General features: G+C 31.7%; 1 protein-coding gene across 1 annotated transcript; it reads left to right on the top strand.

The window, feature by feature from the left end:
• Positions 1-680: 680 nt before the first annotated feature.
• Positions 681-19,014, top strand: LOC139508794 (ankyrin repeat domain-containing protein 12-like; the record flags this gene model as incomplete). The annotated part of the gene is made up of 7 exons (XM_071296027.1): positions 681-795; positions 9,971-10,134; positions 13,777-13,870; positions 14,517-14,693; positions 15,589-15,783; positions 17,980-18,122; positions 18,783-19,014. Coding segments are annotated over exons 2-7 (949 nt in total), but the record flags the coding sequence as incomplete, so codon positions are not given.
• Positions 19,015-19,833: the final 819 nt, after the last annotated feature.

The raw sequence follows: 19,833 nt of genomic DNA, 5'->3' as shown, positions 1-19,833 counted from the left end.
GAGTCATAATGGCACTTTTTCAAGACCATAGAACAGCACGCGCAAAATACTTTGTAACGAATTGTAACCTGTGAAACTGTTGTCGCACACTAAAACCCCAATGGGCACTTTCAAAAGTTGGCAGGTATGATTTTTTTATGATTAGATGAATACCATGAATACAGACATGACATAATTTTTGTTGTTTAAAAAAAATATGTTTACACTTAAAAGAGATCGTCATATGTTACTCCAAAACAAAGTTCAATTCAAAAGAATTACTTTTCCAGCTTTGATGTTCCGATATAAAGGTAAATGTAAACAAAAGGCCAAAGGGGAGATAACCAATGGTTTCAGCAAGCATATGCATTTCCCAAATATATTATTTATCTGCAAATAAAAATATACTACAGTGGGCATTTACATAGCAAGACTTCTCTTCAAATTAGAATTGAGCGTACAATGATCGCTGTAATCCTCAAAGTCGTCACTAAATATTGATCTTAAAATGGGAGATATTTCCTAAGTTCGCGGCCATGTTGTTCATAAAAAATTTTGGATGTCATTATTTTTTTTTACTTAAAAAAGGATTATTTTCATTTTAAATCGTTCAAATTAGTATCTTAAAATTATTTATGCGTTATTTCATCACAATTGAAGAATAAGACTTTAAAAATTTTGTTCGCGTTTAATCGAGAACAAGATTTTTATCCAATCGCAGAGCATGTAACATTTTCGCTTTCGGTGTCTGGTATTTTCATCCAATCAGAGAGAAGCTTTTGCCCGCGTAGAATCAAAGCCACACGACCTCCAAAGGTGAGTATCCTCCAAAAATCCCAATTATAGAAAAATTGGTGGCACCTAGAGTTAAAACATCCCCATATTCGTATTCTTCGATGAATTTTAAGGAAGGGGTCATCTATAGTTTTGCAAATTTATCTTCTGTGATGCCGGAAAAGATCCATGAAAATCATCAAAATGAGGCCTCCATCCCACGCTCCCTGCCATTGTTTTCGTTATATTTTGCATTTTCGATGCTGTAAAATTAAATCCAATACTATCAAAAGTGACTTCAATACAAAGTAACAGTAGGGAATCAATTTTCCACGTTGAATTTGTGAAATAAAGTGTTGTTTGCATGTTATTTCAGTTGACCCTATATATTGCCATTGCTTACAAATATGTGCTGTATTCAGGTCATGGAAAGCATGAAGTTTTCCCTTTTCCCAGAAAAGTTAGCAAATATTTACATATACAAGTTTGGTGATTATTGAAACTGGAGACAACTGCTTCAAAAAAGTACAAGTAGAGTATTTATTTTTTAAATATTGTTAATTTTCACTGTTGTCTTTTTGTTGGGCTTGGCATGTCTTCTATGATAACATCAACACATCATAATGTCTACTTCTTTGGGTAAGATATGTGGAGAAGTGTAAAGAAACCAGTATTTTGACTGATGACCATCACAACAGACACTGGACGATTTCAAATGACATCCTAACATTAAGTTAAAAATACAAAAATTATAATTTATAGTCAAATACTTCATCATTAAATCTGGTAAATACTATCTATATAAATATATCTATTATGCATATTGTAACTTTTTGTCTTAATGAATGGAAACCTCTAGTGACATTCCTTTAAGAGCAATATTATACAGGCAGTTGCATTGTCGGTCTTGATTTATATGTATAAATTTTAAAGAATCTGTAAAATGATCATACAATGTAGATGAAGAGAAAGTAACCATGTTATTAGAGAGCATGATTTGCCATCTAAAATCAATAGACCACTTTTGAGTTACACCCTTCCCTGGAAAAGTTCGTCTATTTATATGCATACCTTTAGGAGGTCATTTACCAGATAGACAGGATTGCCTGTATCCCTGTAGCTCTCTTAAAGTACTTTAGACTTCTTTGTGATCATCAATATGCAGGATATACTAGAAATAATAATAGTTTGGTAGCTATAGCTACATGTACTGAATTTCAATTTCCTTATCATGACAGAATATAATTTGAATAATGATTCATGATGTATAGTGTCATATTTTTTAAAACCTGTCTTAAGCAATCTGTAGACTAATACCATTGACTTAGGGCCATGCCCTCACGTCAACTGTTTTATTTTAAACACCAAGGAACATCTCAGATTCTTGAGATTGTCTTGCTTTAAATGGTATAAGAAAAACAAAAGGATTGAATTTAAACATCTGTCCTATAATGTTCTTCTCATAATCTTCATGTGTTGAAATTTCCCTTGACTTGTATGCATGTTTTTTAATAACTGTTAACAAGGAAAATCAGAATTAGTATTTATATTTAGTGTTTTTATAAATTTAGAAACATGTCAGAGGGAATTCCCTAGTTTTGATAACATGCTAGAGTTCTCTGAATTCCGATCGATAAATTTATTTCTGTCTTATAAGAACGGAAGTGGATTTTTCATACATGTATATGTCACCGTTATGAAACAGATATTTGATATTGTACTTCCATAAAGAAATGGAGGTTGTTTAATTAACATTTAATATACGTCCTTGCTACAAATCACAATTCTAGTGTTTGTTTATGTAATTATGCGCATGCGTATAGTTTTCTTGACTTAAAGGGGTATCAGATTGAATGGTTACTCTGGATTCCCCACTCCATTGATTAACTTGAAACTCACGAGATCCTTTCTGTCTGTCTGCTATTGAGGGTTATTGTTGTTGCATTATTTTAAATCATATGCATCATTTAAATTAAAATAAATATAGTCAACAACGTAAAGGTGTAACTAGAACACCCCTTCAGCCAAAATGGAATCTTCCATATTATCGCTTTGAGTTGTCTCCCTTCCGTAAGTAACTTACGTTGAGAAAAATTAACTCGTTCTCTCACTCTCAGTGACTGCGGTGGAAAGTCCACTTGAAATAACATGCTGTAGGAGTCGATATTTGCAACTTTTTGATTCTGGTCAATTATCACTGGTAGACCTGTGTCTTGCTTAAAAATATTTGACTTATTAAAGTTATATTTTGTCTTGTATAAAAGGGAGACAGATCATAAAACCTACAAATTAGACCTCTATGAGTCAAAAGCAGATTCAGACTTATTTATGTCTGAGCTCTGACTGCCAATGGAAAAGATTTTGTGCAAATCAACCATGCTATATATATATATTTGATTTCCTACATTGCTACAGGAGTCTAGATCAAATGATCCTGACTTTCAATAATATAGATTTGTTACATGAAACATTGGTCATGAGAACATTATCACATGATTATAAATTACAAATTTACCATCATGCAAGCATTAGCATGACTAATTACTGGATGTGTTGTGAAATTGGTATCAAAGTTATTCCACCAAAGACATTTTAAACCCTTATTTTTATTCACCCTAACTAATTTTATTTTTGAATTATATTTGGTCATATTGCATTTTGTATTGTAAATATAAAGATACGTGTGTATTTTCGAAATTTACCAATGCAAATTTAAAGACCCTATGAGTAAATTAATATTAGTTCCATAAGACGCCATCTTAATGTTTTTACAACAGTATCTAAACTAAATCCCTTTTGATGAAGTCAGTTATATGGTTGACGGATGACATTTTTGTGCTTTGTATAGAAGAATGGCATTAGATACCAGAGGGACATTAAAACTCATAGATTGAAAATAAACTTACAACGTTGTGTCTAAAAAAGTACAAAGGACACAACATAAAAAACTAAAGACTAAGCAACACAAACCCCACGAAAAACTGGGGTGATCTCAGGTGCTCCGTAAAGGTAAGCAGATCCTGCTCCACATGAGGCACCCGTCATGTTATTACAAACCTGGTAAATAGCCTAATTCGGTAGTTCACATTTGTGAAAAGGGAACTGGATTGTAGTTACGATATAAGGAATAGATCCAATATCATCTGTGAAACGGATTGAAACATTGTAACTCATGATGGGGATCTGTAAAATTTATGAAGTGATGATTTCAACTTTACCATTTGGAACTCTTGGTTTAATATATACCATAAAGGCATGAAAGGATTTGATGTGAAATGCCTGAATGTACAAGATGTCTGCTCCTTAATATATATTTACTAATGATGTCCTTACAGCAATGAAAAAAGTTTTGAAAAGTTTGTGGTAAAGAAAAGTTTACCCTGGAGACATTTTTGTTAAGCTTGATAATAATTTTTTAAATTATTACAAGCTTGCACTTTTGTTAAATTGTGTAAACTGAATGCTCCAACATACTTTCTTTTACTGAAACATGTAGGTTTGCAAAATAAGAACACCTTGATAACTTATTACTACTCATTCACTTTGTGCGTTTGCTATTTTTCATTTGGTGTAAGCAGGGTTTCAGCTAGGATAAAAGGGTTTAAGTAACTTTTGCACGAGATAAAAATTAACCTTGCATGTATTTTGGGTATCAGCAAGGGACCAAAGAAGTATATAATATTACTCGTTAAACATGCAGTGTATGCCTCTGTCCAAGACAAGCCTCAAGGATCTTTGGATGCTTTAGGCATGCTACAAATGTAGTCAAGTTGCTGCATGAATTGACTGATTTGATGCTTAAATATGAAGATATTAAAGAACAAGGATCTGGAAATCTAGTTCACAATTTCACTTCAGTTATTTTAAGTTCAACAAAAATTCTTTTTAGTAAAACCAGGATCCGTAAAACAAAATGTATTGTTGAAACCCCTCTGATACTTGATTTCCCAGTATGTCCAATAACAAGTATGCCATGTACAATGTATGCAGTTGAATTAGCATTGAAACATCTCACTTCCTTAAAGATTAAATGCCCCCACCAACTCATCTGGGTCCATTGACTTTGAAACTTCTTCATAATTATATAATAAGTTAAAACTTGTGTTTAGGTTAGTTTAAAGGAACCACTTATGCTAAATCAATGGTATTCGAGCATTAGCATTTCACATTTAAATATTCCATGGAGGTTATTTGGCACTGCATCTTTGGTCATGCTTCATTGACATTGAAAGATTTGCATAGTTAACATGTTTAATTATTGGCATTTTACATGCTATAACTTCAGCACTGGCATTTTCTATCAAAATAAAACCAATTTGTCCTAATGACTACAACAGACCCAGTTGTGTTTCATTGATGCTACAAACTCTTAACTGGGAGATAGTGCATGAAAGAAGATCAAAGTCATCATGGTGTACAGAATCATAAAACAACCCTGTGGCTATTCCCTCATCGCATGCCACTAACATCCACCTTTCTGGGACATCATCACAGATTCCTGGACTGATGTTTTCAGGCAATCATTCTTTCCTGATATGGTATGAATTTGGAAAGGACTATCTGCATTCTAAGTAACCTGCACAGCCCTTGAGTCATTTAAAAAAAGGTGTGCAGAGTGTCTATTCTGTGATTTGAATTCAATTGAATTTGTTATGCTCAGTGATATAATAGTTACAGAGATAGATGACCCTTATGACCCCCTCTCCCCCTCTTTTTCTGCCAACTGAGGGAGCCCTAGTGAGGGGTTTAACATGAAGGAATGTTGCACCTTTTATACACCACCTACGATAGTAGAGGGGTATTATGTTTGGTGGTCTGTGCGTATGTTTGTTCGTTTGTCCATCTGTTCCACTTCAGGTTCAAGTTTTTGGTCTAGGTAGTTTTTGATGAAAAGTCCAATCAACTTGAAACTTAGTATACATGTCCACTATAATATGATCTTTCTAATTTAAATGCCAAATTAGAGTTTTACCCCAATTTCATCATGTTCATGGCAGGGATGGGGTTGATTACTTTAAAATGTAATGGATTAAACTACAATTACTTTGCTAATAAAATGTAATCGACTACATTACAATTACACCCTTTTTCATATGTAATCGATTACATTAGATTACTTTCTTTTAAGTAATCATGATTACTTTTGATTACTTATGATTACATTGTAGATTGCAATATCAAAGTTTTTTTTATAACTTTTTATCCTCACAAAAAAGCTAACTTTGGTGATTTCTTTAAAAGCCTTAATTTATTCAAAAATTATTTTTAAAAAAGAATTAATAGACAAGTACAGTGTAACATGTGTAATTTGATATAAATAGCTATAGACAAGTGTACATGTCAAATTGGAACTAAATGATTTCTGCATTTTAATTTCAATGTAGTTATGTTAAAGTATTGGGTAAACCTATATGAAATTGGAGTTAATATTAGAATTTTGAATAAAGAAAAAAAAATGCTTTCAAGGCATATTCTTGTATCATAAGAGCTCAATCTCACAATGAAATATTGGAGAGGCAATTTCCTTTAGTAAACTGTTAACAAAATAAAACACTTGGTTATATGAATTTTTTATATAGATGATACAATTTATCACATGAAACAAGGTCCCAACATTGTGAATACTAGTTTCATGATTTTTCATTCAAGCTTTACATTTTCTTATTTTCATCTTGTCTATCAAAAACTATTTTCATATATATACAAGATTTGTAATCAGCAAGTAATCATATGTAATCTTAAAGTAATCTAAAAGTATCATGATTACACCTGTTTTTATGCCCCACCTACGATAGTAGAGGGGCATTATGTTTTCTGGTCTGTGCCTCTGTTCGTCCGTCCGTCTATGCGTCTGTTCTTCCGTCCGTCTGTGCGTCCGTTTGCTTCAGGTTAAAGTTTTTGGTCAAGGTAGTTTTTGAAGAAGTTGAAGTCCAATCAACTTGAAACTTAGTACACATGTTCCCCATGATATGATCTTTCTAATTTTAATGCCAAATTATAGTTTTGACCCCAATTTCATGGTCCACTGAACATAGAAAATGATAGTGCGAAGTTCAGGTTAAAGTTTTTGGTCAAGGTAGTTTTTGATGAAGTTAAAGTTACATCAACTTGAAACTTAGTACACATGTTCCCTATGATATGATCTTTTTAATTATAATTCCAAATTATAATTTTGACCCCCATTTCACGGTCCACTGAACATAGAAAATGATAGTGCGAGTGGGGCATCCGTGTACTATGGACACATTCTTGTTTGCAATGTAACAATTACATTATGATTACTTGTAATCAGAAATGGCATGATTAATGATTACATATGATTACACTGCAAAATGTAATCGATAACAGCTGATTACGATTTCTGATTACGATTATCCCATGTCTGGTTTATGGTCAACTAAATGTAGAAAATGATAGTGCGAGTGGGGCATCTGTGTACTATGGACACATTCTTGTTTTTATTATAATTCATCTATATCTTCAATTGTTACAAAAATTAAAGCAACAATTAAAGAAGGTTACACTGATTCAGGGCTCACGCTACCAGGCGACTTGGGCGAAGAAGTCGCCCTCTCCGACCGTCACTTCGCTTTCCCCGACCCCCAAAAGCGAAAACAAGTCGCCCTGTTCTTGACGAAAGTCGCTTTCAGTCGCTTCCGTCATCGGACATTTTCAATTTTTACCAAGTTGATGAAACATTAATTTTTTACTGATAATTAAAGAAATTCAGACATAAACTATTCATTATCGTTAGAAAAGAGGTTGAAGCATTGTCTTCGCAGTGTGTATCAGGTTATTTGATAAAAATACAACTTTTTATCACTTCGTGCATTTTCGCAAGTTCCGGTGCTTGTTACTCGAAAACGTACATCAACCTAAATTTCGGCGGCAAAATAAGTTTGTTACTTCATTTAAACGTGATAAAAGTTGCCTCCAGTAAATGTTTAATCCATTTATTGCATTAAAACCGTCATGTTCCTTTCCAAATAACTTGTCAAACATCGTTTATTTTTGTAAATTTTCTTGCATTCGTCCGCCATTGACCGATTTCTAAACTACGGATCTGAACCGGACCAGCTATGACCGAAATCCGTACTTTTACAATAATTACTACGGACGCACGGATGGAACAGCTGACAGAAGAATATTGATCCCAAAGGGAAAAATTACGCATCCCACACGCATTAAGAGACTTTTGGTTACATCTAATTGATTGGTGTATATAATTCCCTATATTTTTTATGAATGTTTCAAACTATTGATTAAAGTTGCTTAACTCTGAGACTATTATACTAATATCAATATATGGCCCACCTTAATAACTTTTATATTTTTTTTATGAGAAACACTGAATTTCATACACAAGATAATTTTTAATTAAATTGTAATTGATATAATTTCTTTACATTTTTTAAAATAATTTTTTTTTTTAGTGCTAGATATTTAGTTGGTAGTTTCTCACAAGAACCTTAGTAAAACTTAAACAACTTTTAATTTCAAATGTTACTTTAATTGTAATTTTTTACTCATATGAATTGAACAACATAAAAAGAACATTATTTACATATGGCCCTTTATACTATTGTAAAATCCAAACATTGTAGCGCACCCGCGCGAATGAGCACTTCTCTTTTAAATCTCACCACTTCTCCCTATCAGTTTCAAAAAGAGAAGTCACTTCTCCCTATAATTCTGAAGTAGTGTGAGCCCTGACTGATTTACAAATGCTGCTTGGCAGCTTTCCTATTCAGATGAACAGAGTGAACTAAAAAGATTTCTGTATAATTACTTTGGTCAGAGTCTTTGTTTGTATGTTCATGTAGTACCAAATGTTAGCACAGTAATTAACATATGATTTGTTTTCCACTGATTTCCTGAAGTATCACTTTTACCGGTAGGTTTCAATTGAAGAAAAGGGGGGAAATTATACAATATATAAATCCATATGCAAAAAAATAATTTCATTTAACATGTTCAGTTTTGTAAATCAAATGGAAAGCCTAGGATTTTCAGATTTTTGTTGCCTTTGTGGCTCATACTTCCTATTTTAATAAAAATCAATGTTCTTTTGAAAAGATCTATGTCTCTAATGCATGAATAACTAAGATAGAAAAAGTATTGATTTTTTATCTCCTTCTAAATATAGACTAGTGGTAAATAGCTTTAGTTTAGAGCTAGTGTACTCTTAATGCCTAGGTCATTTGAGTTTAATGTTGGTTTTTTTTAGCTATTTATCTTCAGATATACATAATACTGTTATCAATCATTCTTAAAATATGTTGTTTTGTAAATATTTGAAATATTATATTCTTTATCATTTAAATTGGTATAAAATGATTCCTACAACAAAGAAAGATTTTCAAATAAATGGTGTATTAATTACAATAGGTACACAATCATGACAATGTACTTATATGATATGTTACATAACATATTGATTATTACATTGTAACTCTACATGGTGTAGCTAACAAAAACAAAAAAACATTTTTATTTTAAGTACATTTTTTATGCCCCACCTAGGGGCATTACACATGTATGTTTTTTGGTCTGCGTTTGTCTGTCCGTCTGTCTGTTCTACTTCTAGTTAAAGTTTTCAGTCAAGGTATTTTTTTATGGTCTTTTTTGCTGTGAAACTGACTCCAGGTATACTGTTGTAAAGGCTATTTATGATAAAGACTGTTTATGACCTTGAGATGTGTTTTTCAAGAATGCTATCTTGTTGCAGGCAAAATACCTGACATTTGATTTGTTCATATCCATTTTATACAAAATACATGATATTTCCTAGTATTGTAAACTGTAACTGAGACAGAAATAGTGGAGATTATTAATAGTACTTCCTAAATGTTTAAAAAGGAATGATATATATATATATACATATCACAAATGTATCTTGAACATAAACAGTTTTCTAGCATTTGTCTTATAAACATGATCATGATGATAAAAAGAACCCTTTCTCATGATAAATTTTTATTAATCATGTCATGAAGTCATCAGACTGATCTTAATCCCACTAACCTATTAAAAAAAATGACATAAATTTGGTGTATAATTATCCAAAATGGCAGTGAATGGACTTTTCCCGAAAAACACCTTGATAAAATATGATACAAATTGAACATCAGAAATGCTCAAAACCCGAAATTTGAAAACCAAGGAATGTAAAAGCCTTTAAAGTAGTACATTCGAAGTTAAATTGTTTTTATTTCAGATGAAATATACAAGAAACAAGAAAAGAGTTGGAGATTGTTTACTGTCAACGTATCAATGTATAAAAACCTAATACGACGAATCAAGGGGTCTGCATGCCGTCTCTACAATACACAGTGTTTCCCATTCTTGGATATGTCTGACAAAAAATCGCCTCCTAGAAAGGTTGGTATTTATGAAGATTTTCTGAAAGTTGAACTTTTTGAGAAGTTTGTCTTCATTTATCTGATATTTTTACCCTGTTCTATATCATAGGGATTCTTATTTATGATAATTCTATTTCTAGATCTAAATGAGTTAAAGTAGGTTTATAGGTATTTTATATACGTTTCCTTCTGAGGTTAAGATCTACAGCTAAATAAAGTACAATAGGTTTATTGGTATTTTATATACGTTTCCTTCTAAGTTTAAGATCTACAGCTAAATGAAGTACAATAGGTTTATTGGTATTTTATATACGTTTCCTTCTAACATGTCTAAGTTTAAGATCTACAGCTAAATGAAGTACAATAGGTTTATTGGTATTTTATATAAGATTCCTTCTAAGTTTAAGATCTAGAGCTAAATGAGGTATAATAGGTTCATTGGTATTTTATATAAGATTCCTTCTAAGTTTAAGATCTAGAACTAAATGAGGTAAAATAGGTTTGTTGGTATTTTATATAAGATTCCTTCTAAGTTTAAGATCTAGAACTAAATGAGGTAAAATAGGTTTGTTGGTATTTTATATAAGATTCCTTCTAAGTTTAAGATCTAGAGCTAAATGAAGTAAAATAGGTTTATAGGTATTTTATATAAGATTCCTTCTAAGTTTAAGATCTAGAACTAAATAAGGTAAAATAGGTTTATTGATATTTTATATAAGATTCCTTCTAAGTTTAAGATCTAGAACTAAATGAGGTAAAATAGGTTTATTGGTATTTTATATAAGATTCCTTCTAAGTTTAAGATCTAGAACTAAATAAGGTAAAATAGGTTCATTGGTATTTTATATAAGATTCCTTCTAAGTTTAAGATCTAGAACTAAATGAGGTAAAATAGGTTTGTTGGTATTTTATATAAGATTCCTTCTAAGTTTAAGATCTAGAACTAAATGAGGTAAAATAGGTTTGTTGGTATTTTATATAAGATTCCTTCTAAGTTTAAGATCTAGAGCTAAATGAAGTAAAATAGGTTTATAGGTATTTTATATAAGATTCCTTCTAAGTTTAAGATCTAGAACTAAATAAGGTAAAATAGGTTTATTGATATTTTATATAAGATTCCTTCTAAGTTTAAGATCTAGAACTAAATAAGGTAAAATAGGTTTATTGATATTTTATATAAGATTCCTTCTTAGTTTAAGATCTAGAACTAAATGAGGTATAATAGGTTTGTTGGTATTTTATATAAGATTCCTTCTAAGTTTAAGATCTAGAGCTAAATGAGGTAAAATAGGTTTGTTGGTATTTTAAGGTAAATGTGAATGAGCAGGTTATTAGCTTATTAATTATATATGTGTAACCATCAAACCTATCCTTAACACAATATTGATAGGTCTGTTTTGTGTTTGAACAATGCATGTTTACAAATGTTTATCATGTTTATCATTGTAAATAGATAAATGCAAACTTAAGTATTATTTATATGTTAATAATTTGTACATGTTATTGACACATTTTCCACACCTGTGTCGAATTCTCAGTAAATTACAGGTGTTTGTCAGTGTGGTATATAATGACAGGTGTTTTGTAAATAAGCATGTATAATTCACCTTAATCAGGTCTACACATGATAAAGCATTACATTTTAGTAAGTTTTAAATTTGGTACCCTGTACTGCTTGCTTTAAATTCAAATTCAAATTCAAATTCTCAATTTTACTTAAAAAAGGAAAGTATTTTATTGATATACATGATAAATATGTATGTTCATTTAAGATAATTATCCTTAAAACCTTATCTTTTTTTCTTATGAATTTTTTTATATATGTCCTTTGTCAGGTTAATATTCTTCCAAGAAAGATAGATGTTTTGATTATGTTTATTGTTCAAAATTGTGCTAATAATATGTCAATTTACAATCTAAAGGACTGCATGGACTGTGAGGATTTTTTTTTCTTAATGTCACATCATTAGTTGAAAATCCATTGTTTACACGGTTGGTAACTTACTACATCATTTTGGTGTAGTCTTTTAGATTCAAGGTAAAATAAAGAGTCAAATTATCTTATTGTAATAGCTACATGTAACTGAACCAATATGGTTAATTGACAGAAAACATAGTTCATATAAGTACCTCACACCACTTTTATAACCTTATCCATTTCTTTTTTGTCATCTGTAAATTCAGTAAATTATTGTGTGCATTTATCATGTTTATTATTACGATTTTGTCATTTTAGACTTAAATGCGATTTGAATTTTTATGATTATGAAGAAAAATCCTGTTAAATTCATATAAATATTTCAAAATGTCAGTTAGAATTAGTGCGTTTACAACTCAGACGCATTCTTCGCAATAATAAAAACCTTGCAATAATTTCTGAATTTACAGTATACAAATGTAGCTAAGATTTTAGATATCAATTATTAAATGATCATGCTATCATGGCTATAGACTACTCTTACTTTGACCTAGCTAGCCCAAAATAGAGGAACACAATTCCCCTTTGCCTTTCCTCTGTGCTCTTCTGTCCTACCTATGTGCCCCTCTCCCTTTATAGTCCCTGATGTAAGCTGAATACCTTTTCTACTGGCAAAACCTTTCTACAAACCATAAATAAAATCTGATAATAGTTTTTGGAAAATAAGTCATTTTCTCTAATTAATTTGAACTTTTATCTATTATCATGATCAGGCTTATTGTAACTATTTTCAGTTTACTAAAAAATAAACAAATATACTGAACTCCTACATGTAGGTAAATTCAATATGAGGAGATTCATACAAACTGACAAAATGAAACATTATCAACCTCCCACTTGTAAGATTGTTGTTTACAGTTCCGTTATATTATTTGAATTTGAACTTAATAAAATTGAGAATGGAAATGGGGAATGTGCCAAAGAGACAACAACCCGACCATAGAAAAAAACAACAGCAGAAGGTCACCAACAGGTCTTCAATGTAGCGAGAAATTCCCGCACCCGGAGGCGTCCTTCAGCTGGCCCCTAAACAAATATATACTAGTTCAGTGATAATGAACGCCATACTAATTTTCCCCCCCCCAAATTGTACACAAGAAACTAAAATTAAAATAATACAAGACTAACAAAGGCCAGAGGCTCCTGACTTGGGACAGGCGCATAATAAATCTTATTGTTTCTGAATTTATTGATATGAAAACTCTGCCTTTCTGTGAATGTTTGTGAACAGATCAGGTTAACATGGTTAACAAATCTTCTTCAAAAAAAAACTTCATTAAGATTATATTAATAGATATATATGAGAATAGTGTTATTTTATCTGTGTAATAAAAAGTTGTCACGTCTGTACATGGTTTAGACGATTTTTATCTGTGAAATCACCTTTACTTTGTCTCTATTTTGCAGGGGTTAATTAGAACTAACATCACATTTGACAACATTTAGAAAGTGCTAATGTAGATTTATTACAGTTTGGTTCAGCAGCTCTTTATTTATAGTTTGTTAAAGAGTATTTTTATCAGCCAACACAAATTATAAGACGAGACAAACCATATTAATGTTCAAATGAAAAATAGATGTCTGTTTAGATTTCATTTGTTCAAGAAGTTGGTTTTGTTTAAAGGTTTTATGAATTACTGAAATTACAAAATGTTTATGAAGCTTAAAAACTTTTTCTTGAAGGAGAAGCCTATTTTTGTACGGACACCACAGTCAGAAAACAAATCGCTGAAGAGAAAGATCTTATCATCAGAATCACCCCCACACGACGAAGAAGGTAGGTTATGATATGAAAGACTTTTAAGTCGGTCCAAAATTATCGTCTCTTACTTTTTCTGCTGAGGACTAGGGCTTATTTTGGTAACTACATGTAACCAGAACTAGTTATAACATAAATTTGATAGTCAGATTTAAATATAATTTAGAAAATATATGTTGTAAGTCATCATAGTCATGTCAGTACCTAAACTTGTTAGGACCTATACATTTGTCAGTTCTTAAACATAGTAATTATATATTGCTAGTTCCTAGACTTAGTAAAAACATATTGTCAGTACCTAAACTAAGAAAATATATATATTGTCATTCAGCTAGTTCTGATCATTGCTTTGGTTGACCTAAGATTTGATAATTACATCTGTTACTCATTGAACACTCTCTGAAAGGATTAAAATTCAGCAAATTTTTGAAAATAGAAAGACATGACAGTTAGTTAAATCTGATTGATTGTTTGTTGGTTGCTTAACATCCAGAGCCAAATAAATAGAATTTATGAAGATCAGGGTAAAATTATGAAACATGGTGTTTGGGAAGAAAATATCAGACTTTTGGACTTGATAATCTCATAAAGAGGAAATCACTGAACCTCTAGTTATTTTTTTTCATTTCTATCCTTTAAATGATGTTGTACATTTTTGTTTCAGATAAAAAAGTTACACCAAAGAGAAAGAAGACTTTTAACTCTGACATCTCACCACCCCAGGGGATTGTCCAGCTACCAAAAACCCCCACCAGTGGGATAACATCACCACGTACAGGCCCTCTGTCTGAGAGGCAACAGATGTTGATCCTAATGCGCATGACAGATGAAAACTCACAAGGTAAAAATAGGTTTCTAACTTACATAAGATATCAAGGGGGCAATCAAAACTGTATGTCGAGGACAGTCATCCAACAATATAGTCAAAAGTCTTCCTTAGGATTTTCAAAGGCTGCGACATATTTCTAGAAATTGGCAAAACTGAGCAATATGATTTTGTTTAGCTTTAATACTTCTAAACAGAATAGTTTAAATGTATTGAAGTCTCATGGTTTAATATTGATAAAAAATATATATATATATATATATGAAGCCTAGGTGGCGGAGTTGTCTAGCGTGTCGGATACAGTGCAAGGTGATTTGATGTCACTAAATCTCAGTAGCAGAAGTTCAAATCCTGGCAAGGGAAGAACAAAAAAATTTGCAAAAGCAAATTTACAGATCTTAACATTGTTGGGCTGATGTTTAGACGAATTATATATATACAGTAAGATATTGAGAGCCATTTTCAGAGGATAAAAAGTCTGTTTTCTTTCTTTTTCAAATAATTTCATATAAGCAGAATACACGTTTTACACATTTTTGGATACACATATTAATTGTTTTTACCAAGAGTTTGAGAAAAAAAGCATGAATGGTTAAATGTCTTCTTTTGACACACTTTCTCTCTTTCAAACTATACATACTTAAAGTGGTTCTTAGCAGATCTTTACATGATAAAGCATTTACTCCACCAATCTATTGACGCTAAAACAAATAACATATGTCACTTGAATATTTAGATGGACAAACCATTGGCTTATGGTTTCCCAGGCATAAATGTGGTTGACTGTTACTAGCCTATTTAGGGTGTTTATGTCAACGCTTTTATATAAGAAAAGCTTATAAAGCAATAGAGTTGGGTACTCTTAGCGCAAACTTGCATGTAATATTAATAATCTTATATTGAATTTCAGATTCAACAACAAATAAACCAGCCTCTCCACAGCCAAACATCCCAGTACCAAAAAGAACACCTATAGATAAGAAAGTACACAAAAGAAATGAGAGAGGAGAGACACCTCTACATATAGCAGCTATTAAAGGAGATGTCAAACAGATAAAGAAACTTATCAAGGCTGGGGCTGATGTTAATGTGGCTGATTTTGCAGGTAATAAACTTGTTTAACAAGAGACCTCACACATATATTACATACATAAGATTTGTTTTTGCTTCAATGAAAAAAGTATTATGAAAAGTAGAACAATTTAGTTATGGATTCCGTTTTTGTCACTTTTAACATGCTCAGTACATTATTTATCATGTTAATATTAATTGATTATGACCACCATACAACTTTATAAAAAAAACTGAGACAAAGTTATGTCATCATCACCAAATTCTCTGAAAATTAAAAAAAAATAACAACAGACAACATCCTAAACGGCAGGCTACCATACTGCCTTCAACATCGAAAACTCAAATAAAGCTCTTAGTATGGTGTATAACTCTGATTTTCTCATTTTAAAGGTAAATAATTATACCCCCGCTTTAATATACCCCCGCTTTAAAAAAGGGGGGGTATACTGTTTTACCTCTGTCTGTCAGTCCGTCCGTCAGTCCGTCCGTCCGTCAGTCAGTCTGTCCCATGAAACTTTCGTCACATTTTTCTCAGGAACTACACATCCACCCTTTCTGTAATTTGGTATCAACATTTATATATGTCGGCCATACTGTGTGATGCGTTTTCAGATTCATCACTTGACAACTTCCTGTTTACCGAACACTTGTCTGATTTTACACATGATAGCCAAGTTGAAAATTTTCGTCACATTTTTCTCAGGAACTACAATACAAGGATTTCTGAAATTTGGTTTCAGGATTTATATAAGTCAGCTATACCGTGTGATGCGTTTTCAGATTCATCACTCGACAACTTCCTGTTTACCGAACACTTGTATGATTTTACACATGATAGCCAAGTTAAAAATTTTCGTCACATTTTTCTCAGGAACTACAATACAAGGATTTCTGAAATTTGGTTTCAGGATTTTTATAAGTCAGCTATACCGTGTGATGCGTTTTCAGATTCATCACTCGACAACTTCCTGTTTACCGAACACTTCCATATTTTTACACTATTAATATTATCCACTTGCGGCGGGGGTATCATCAGTGAGCAGTAGCTCGCAGTTTCACTTGTTTAATATGACTTCATACTTTAAGCATAAGAAAATTGTTTTGGTTATTATGCCCCCACTGTAGCAGAGGGGGCATTAAGTTTTACCCTTGTAAGTCCTTTCCAAGTTGGTTTTTGTTCTCTTACTTGAGTTTGCCTCAACCAAATGTTATGAAACTTATACACAATGCTTATTACCCGCAAAACACTGATCAAGTTTGAGTTTTGGTGGTGTCACTTTAACAATTTTAGAGTTATGTCCCTTTATAAAAGGAAAAATTACAAATATTTTAGTTTCCGTTCTCTAACATAAGTTTGCCTCAACCAAATGTTATGAAACTTATACACAATGCTTGTTACCACAAAACACTAATCAAGTTTGAGTTTTGGTGGTGTCACTTTAACAATTTTAGAGCTATGCCCCTTTATAAATGGAAAAATTGCAAATGTTTAGTAACCTTTCTCTAACCTAAGTTTGCCTCAACCATATGTTATGAAACTTATACACAATGCTTGTTACCACAAAACACTGATCAAGTTTGAGTTTTGGTGGTGTCACTTTAACAATTTTAGAGCTATGCCCCTTTATAAATGGTAAAATTGCAAAATGTTTAGTAACCGTTCTCTAACCTAAGTTTGCCTCAACCATATGTTATGAAATTAAACTTATACACAATGCTTGTTACCACAAAACACTGATCAATTTGAGTTTTGGTGGTGTCACTTTAACAATTTTAGAGTTATGCACCTTTATAAATGGAAAAATTGCAAAATGTTTAGTTACCGTTCTCTAACCTAAGTTTGCCTCAACCATATGTTATGAAACTTATACACAATGCTTATTACCCACAAATACAGATCAAGTTTGAGTTTTGGTGGTGTCACTTTAACCATTCTCAAGTTATGCATCTTTATAAATAGAATAAAAATGTGAAATTTTCAGTTTTTGTTCTCTTACTTAAGTTACCTCAACCAAATCTTATGAAACTTATACACAATACTTATTACCACAAAACTCAGATCAAGTTCAAATTTTGATAGTGTCACTATTATTGTTTTTTTGAGTTATGTCCCTTTATAATGTTTTATGCAAGCGTGGGCATCATTTGTGTCCCCATTCTCCATTTTATTATTTAATCACACTTATCATTGAAAGTTACATTGTTCATGTACAATTTTCCAATTCAGGTTGGACCCCATTACATGAAGCTTGTAATAGAGGATGGGTACAAGTTGCTAAGCAGCTGTTGAAAGCTGGTGCGAATGTCAATGTTCAGGGTCTAGAAAATGACACACCATTACATGATGCTGTCATTAATGCTCATAATAAAGTAAGTGGCCTGGTTGTGGTATTGTAAATCATTTAAAAAAAACTGAACATTTTTGTAGACAGCTGGCTGAACTTGAGATCAATTAACATAGATTTAAATTTTCAAAAATATTTGAGAAGAATGAAAATGATTTTATATAACAGTTGATAAAATTATTATTGTCCAACAATTGTCAGTGATTTAGTTATTAAAGATACAATTATTTCTACCTTCACCAGAAAATTGTCAACGATTGTCAGCGATTTTGTTGATAAAGATACCATTGGTATTGCATCATCATAAAGTTGACAGTGTAAAGTGTAGTAACACATGTTGCAAGTAACTTTCTGTTACGAAATTTTTCCATTTAACCAGGCATGCTTTGGTTATTATAAAAAAATATCCAATCAAAATTCAATTGACCAGTATTTACCACATTTACCACTTGTTACTTGTATTTATTGCTGGTCTGGTAATTACTAGTACTAGTATTGACTGGTTTTTTGCTAACCATGCCTCAGGTTAGAATTTAATTGACTGAAAACATTGATAAGTTATTGCTGAAATAAGAATTTATCAGTACATTTTTTTTGGTCTATCGTAATCCCTGCTAGATGAATAATAATTAAAGTGCTTCAGTTTTCTCTATAAAATAAAATAACTAGTATTTTCTTTTTATAGCTTGTTGAGTTACTGTTGAAACATGGAGCTAATCCACTTCAACAGAACATTACTGGGAAGTCACCGGTTGACTTGGCTAGCTCACTTGATATGGGCAAGTTACTGAGGAAGGAGATCATCACATCAAGTAGTGATAGTTCCAGTCTGGATGATATCAGGTCTCCTGCCTCACCCGAAAGTATTTCCTCGTTAAAAGAGGAGGATTTCAGGAACTCCGATAATGAAGAAAAAGGTACTTATACTTTTATATTTATTGAAAGGACACATAACACATATTCAAGTTATTACAGTCGGGAAAGTTAGAAACCTTTGTTAGCTTTCAGTTAGCTGAACTGTGAAGTCATTATTATGTTAGGTAAACTATCCTCCTTTAATAGTAGACTAGTCCGACAGATAACTAATGGATCTGTCTGTAAGACTAGACTACTTTGAAAGGAGGGTTGTATACCTTTCCTAATAATGACTTCACAATTCAGCTAACAAGTAGCAAGCAAGCTAACCAAGGATTCTTCCTTTCCCTACACACTTAATGGAATCAGCTGTAGTTCTTTCAAAAGATAGGTTATGGGGTAAAATGCTTATTATGAAGCAGTACATATATAACTTGTATAAAAAGACATGTTTAGTTTAAACATATTTTATTTGCTAAATTAAAGCAAAATCGATGAGACACAAGTTAATCATACTTATAATTACATCAGATGTATGTTTCATTATAATACTTTATTCTGATTGGCTAATTGTACATCACGTGTTATTCCTTATGCAATTGCATTACTCAATAAAACTTTTCATTCATGATAACACATGGTCCCATAATAAAGTGTACAGGTGAATTAAATATAAAAAAATATAAAATTCGTATTTTCATGATCATAGCTAAAAAATGTAATTATAAGTATTGAATGCTTCTTTTTGTACCTTCATTGGGTTGTAAAAGCGTTGACCGTGCGCACATTTTTAGAATGAAGCGCTTCAGCGCATCATTCAAAATGTACTTCGGTCAATGCTTTTACACCCCAATGAAGTTACAAAAAGAAGCATTCAATTC

Source organism: Mytilus edulis, unplaced genomic scaffold (genome assembly GCF_963676685.1).
Source record: "Mytilus edulis unplaced genomic scaffold, xbMytEdul2.2 SCAFFOLD_1603, whole genome shotgun sequence".
NCBI classification, from domain to species: Eukaryota; Metazoa; Mollusca; class Bivalvia; order Mytilida; family Mytilidae; genus Mytilus; species Mytilus edulis.
Note: the sequence above shows the minus strand (reverse complement) of the source record. Positions and strands in the feature narration are given on the sequence as shown.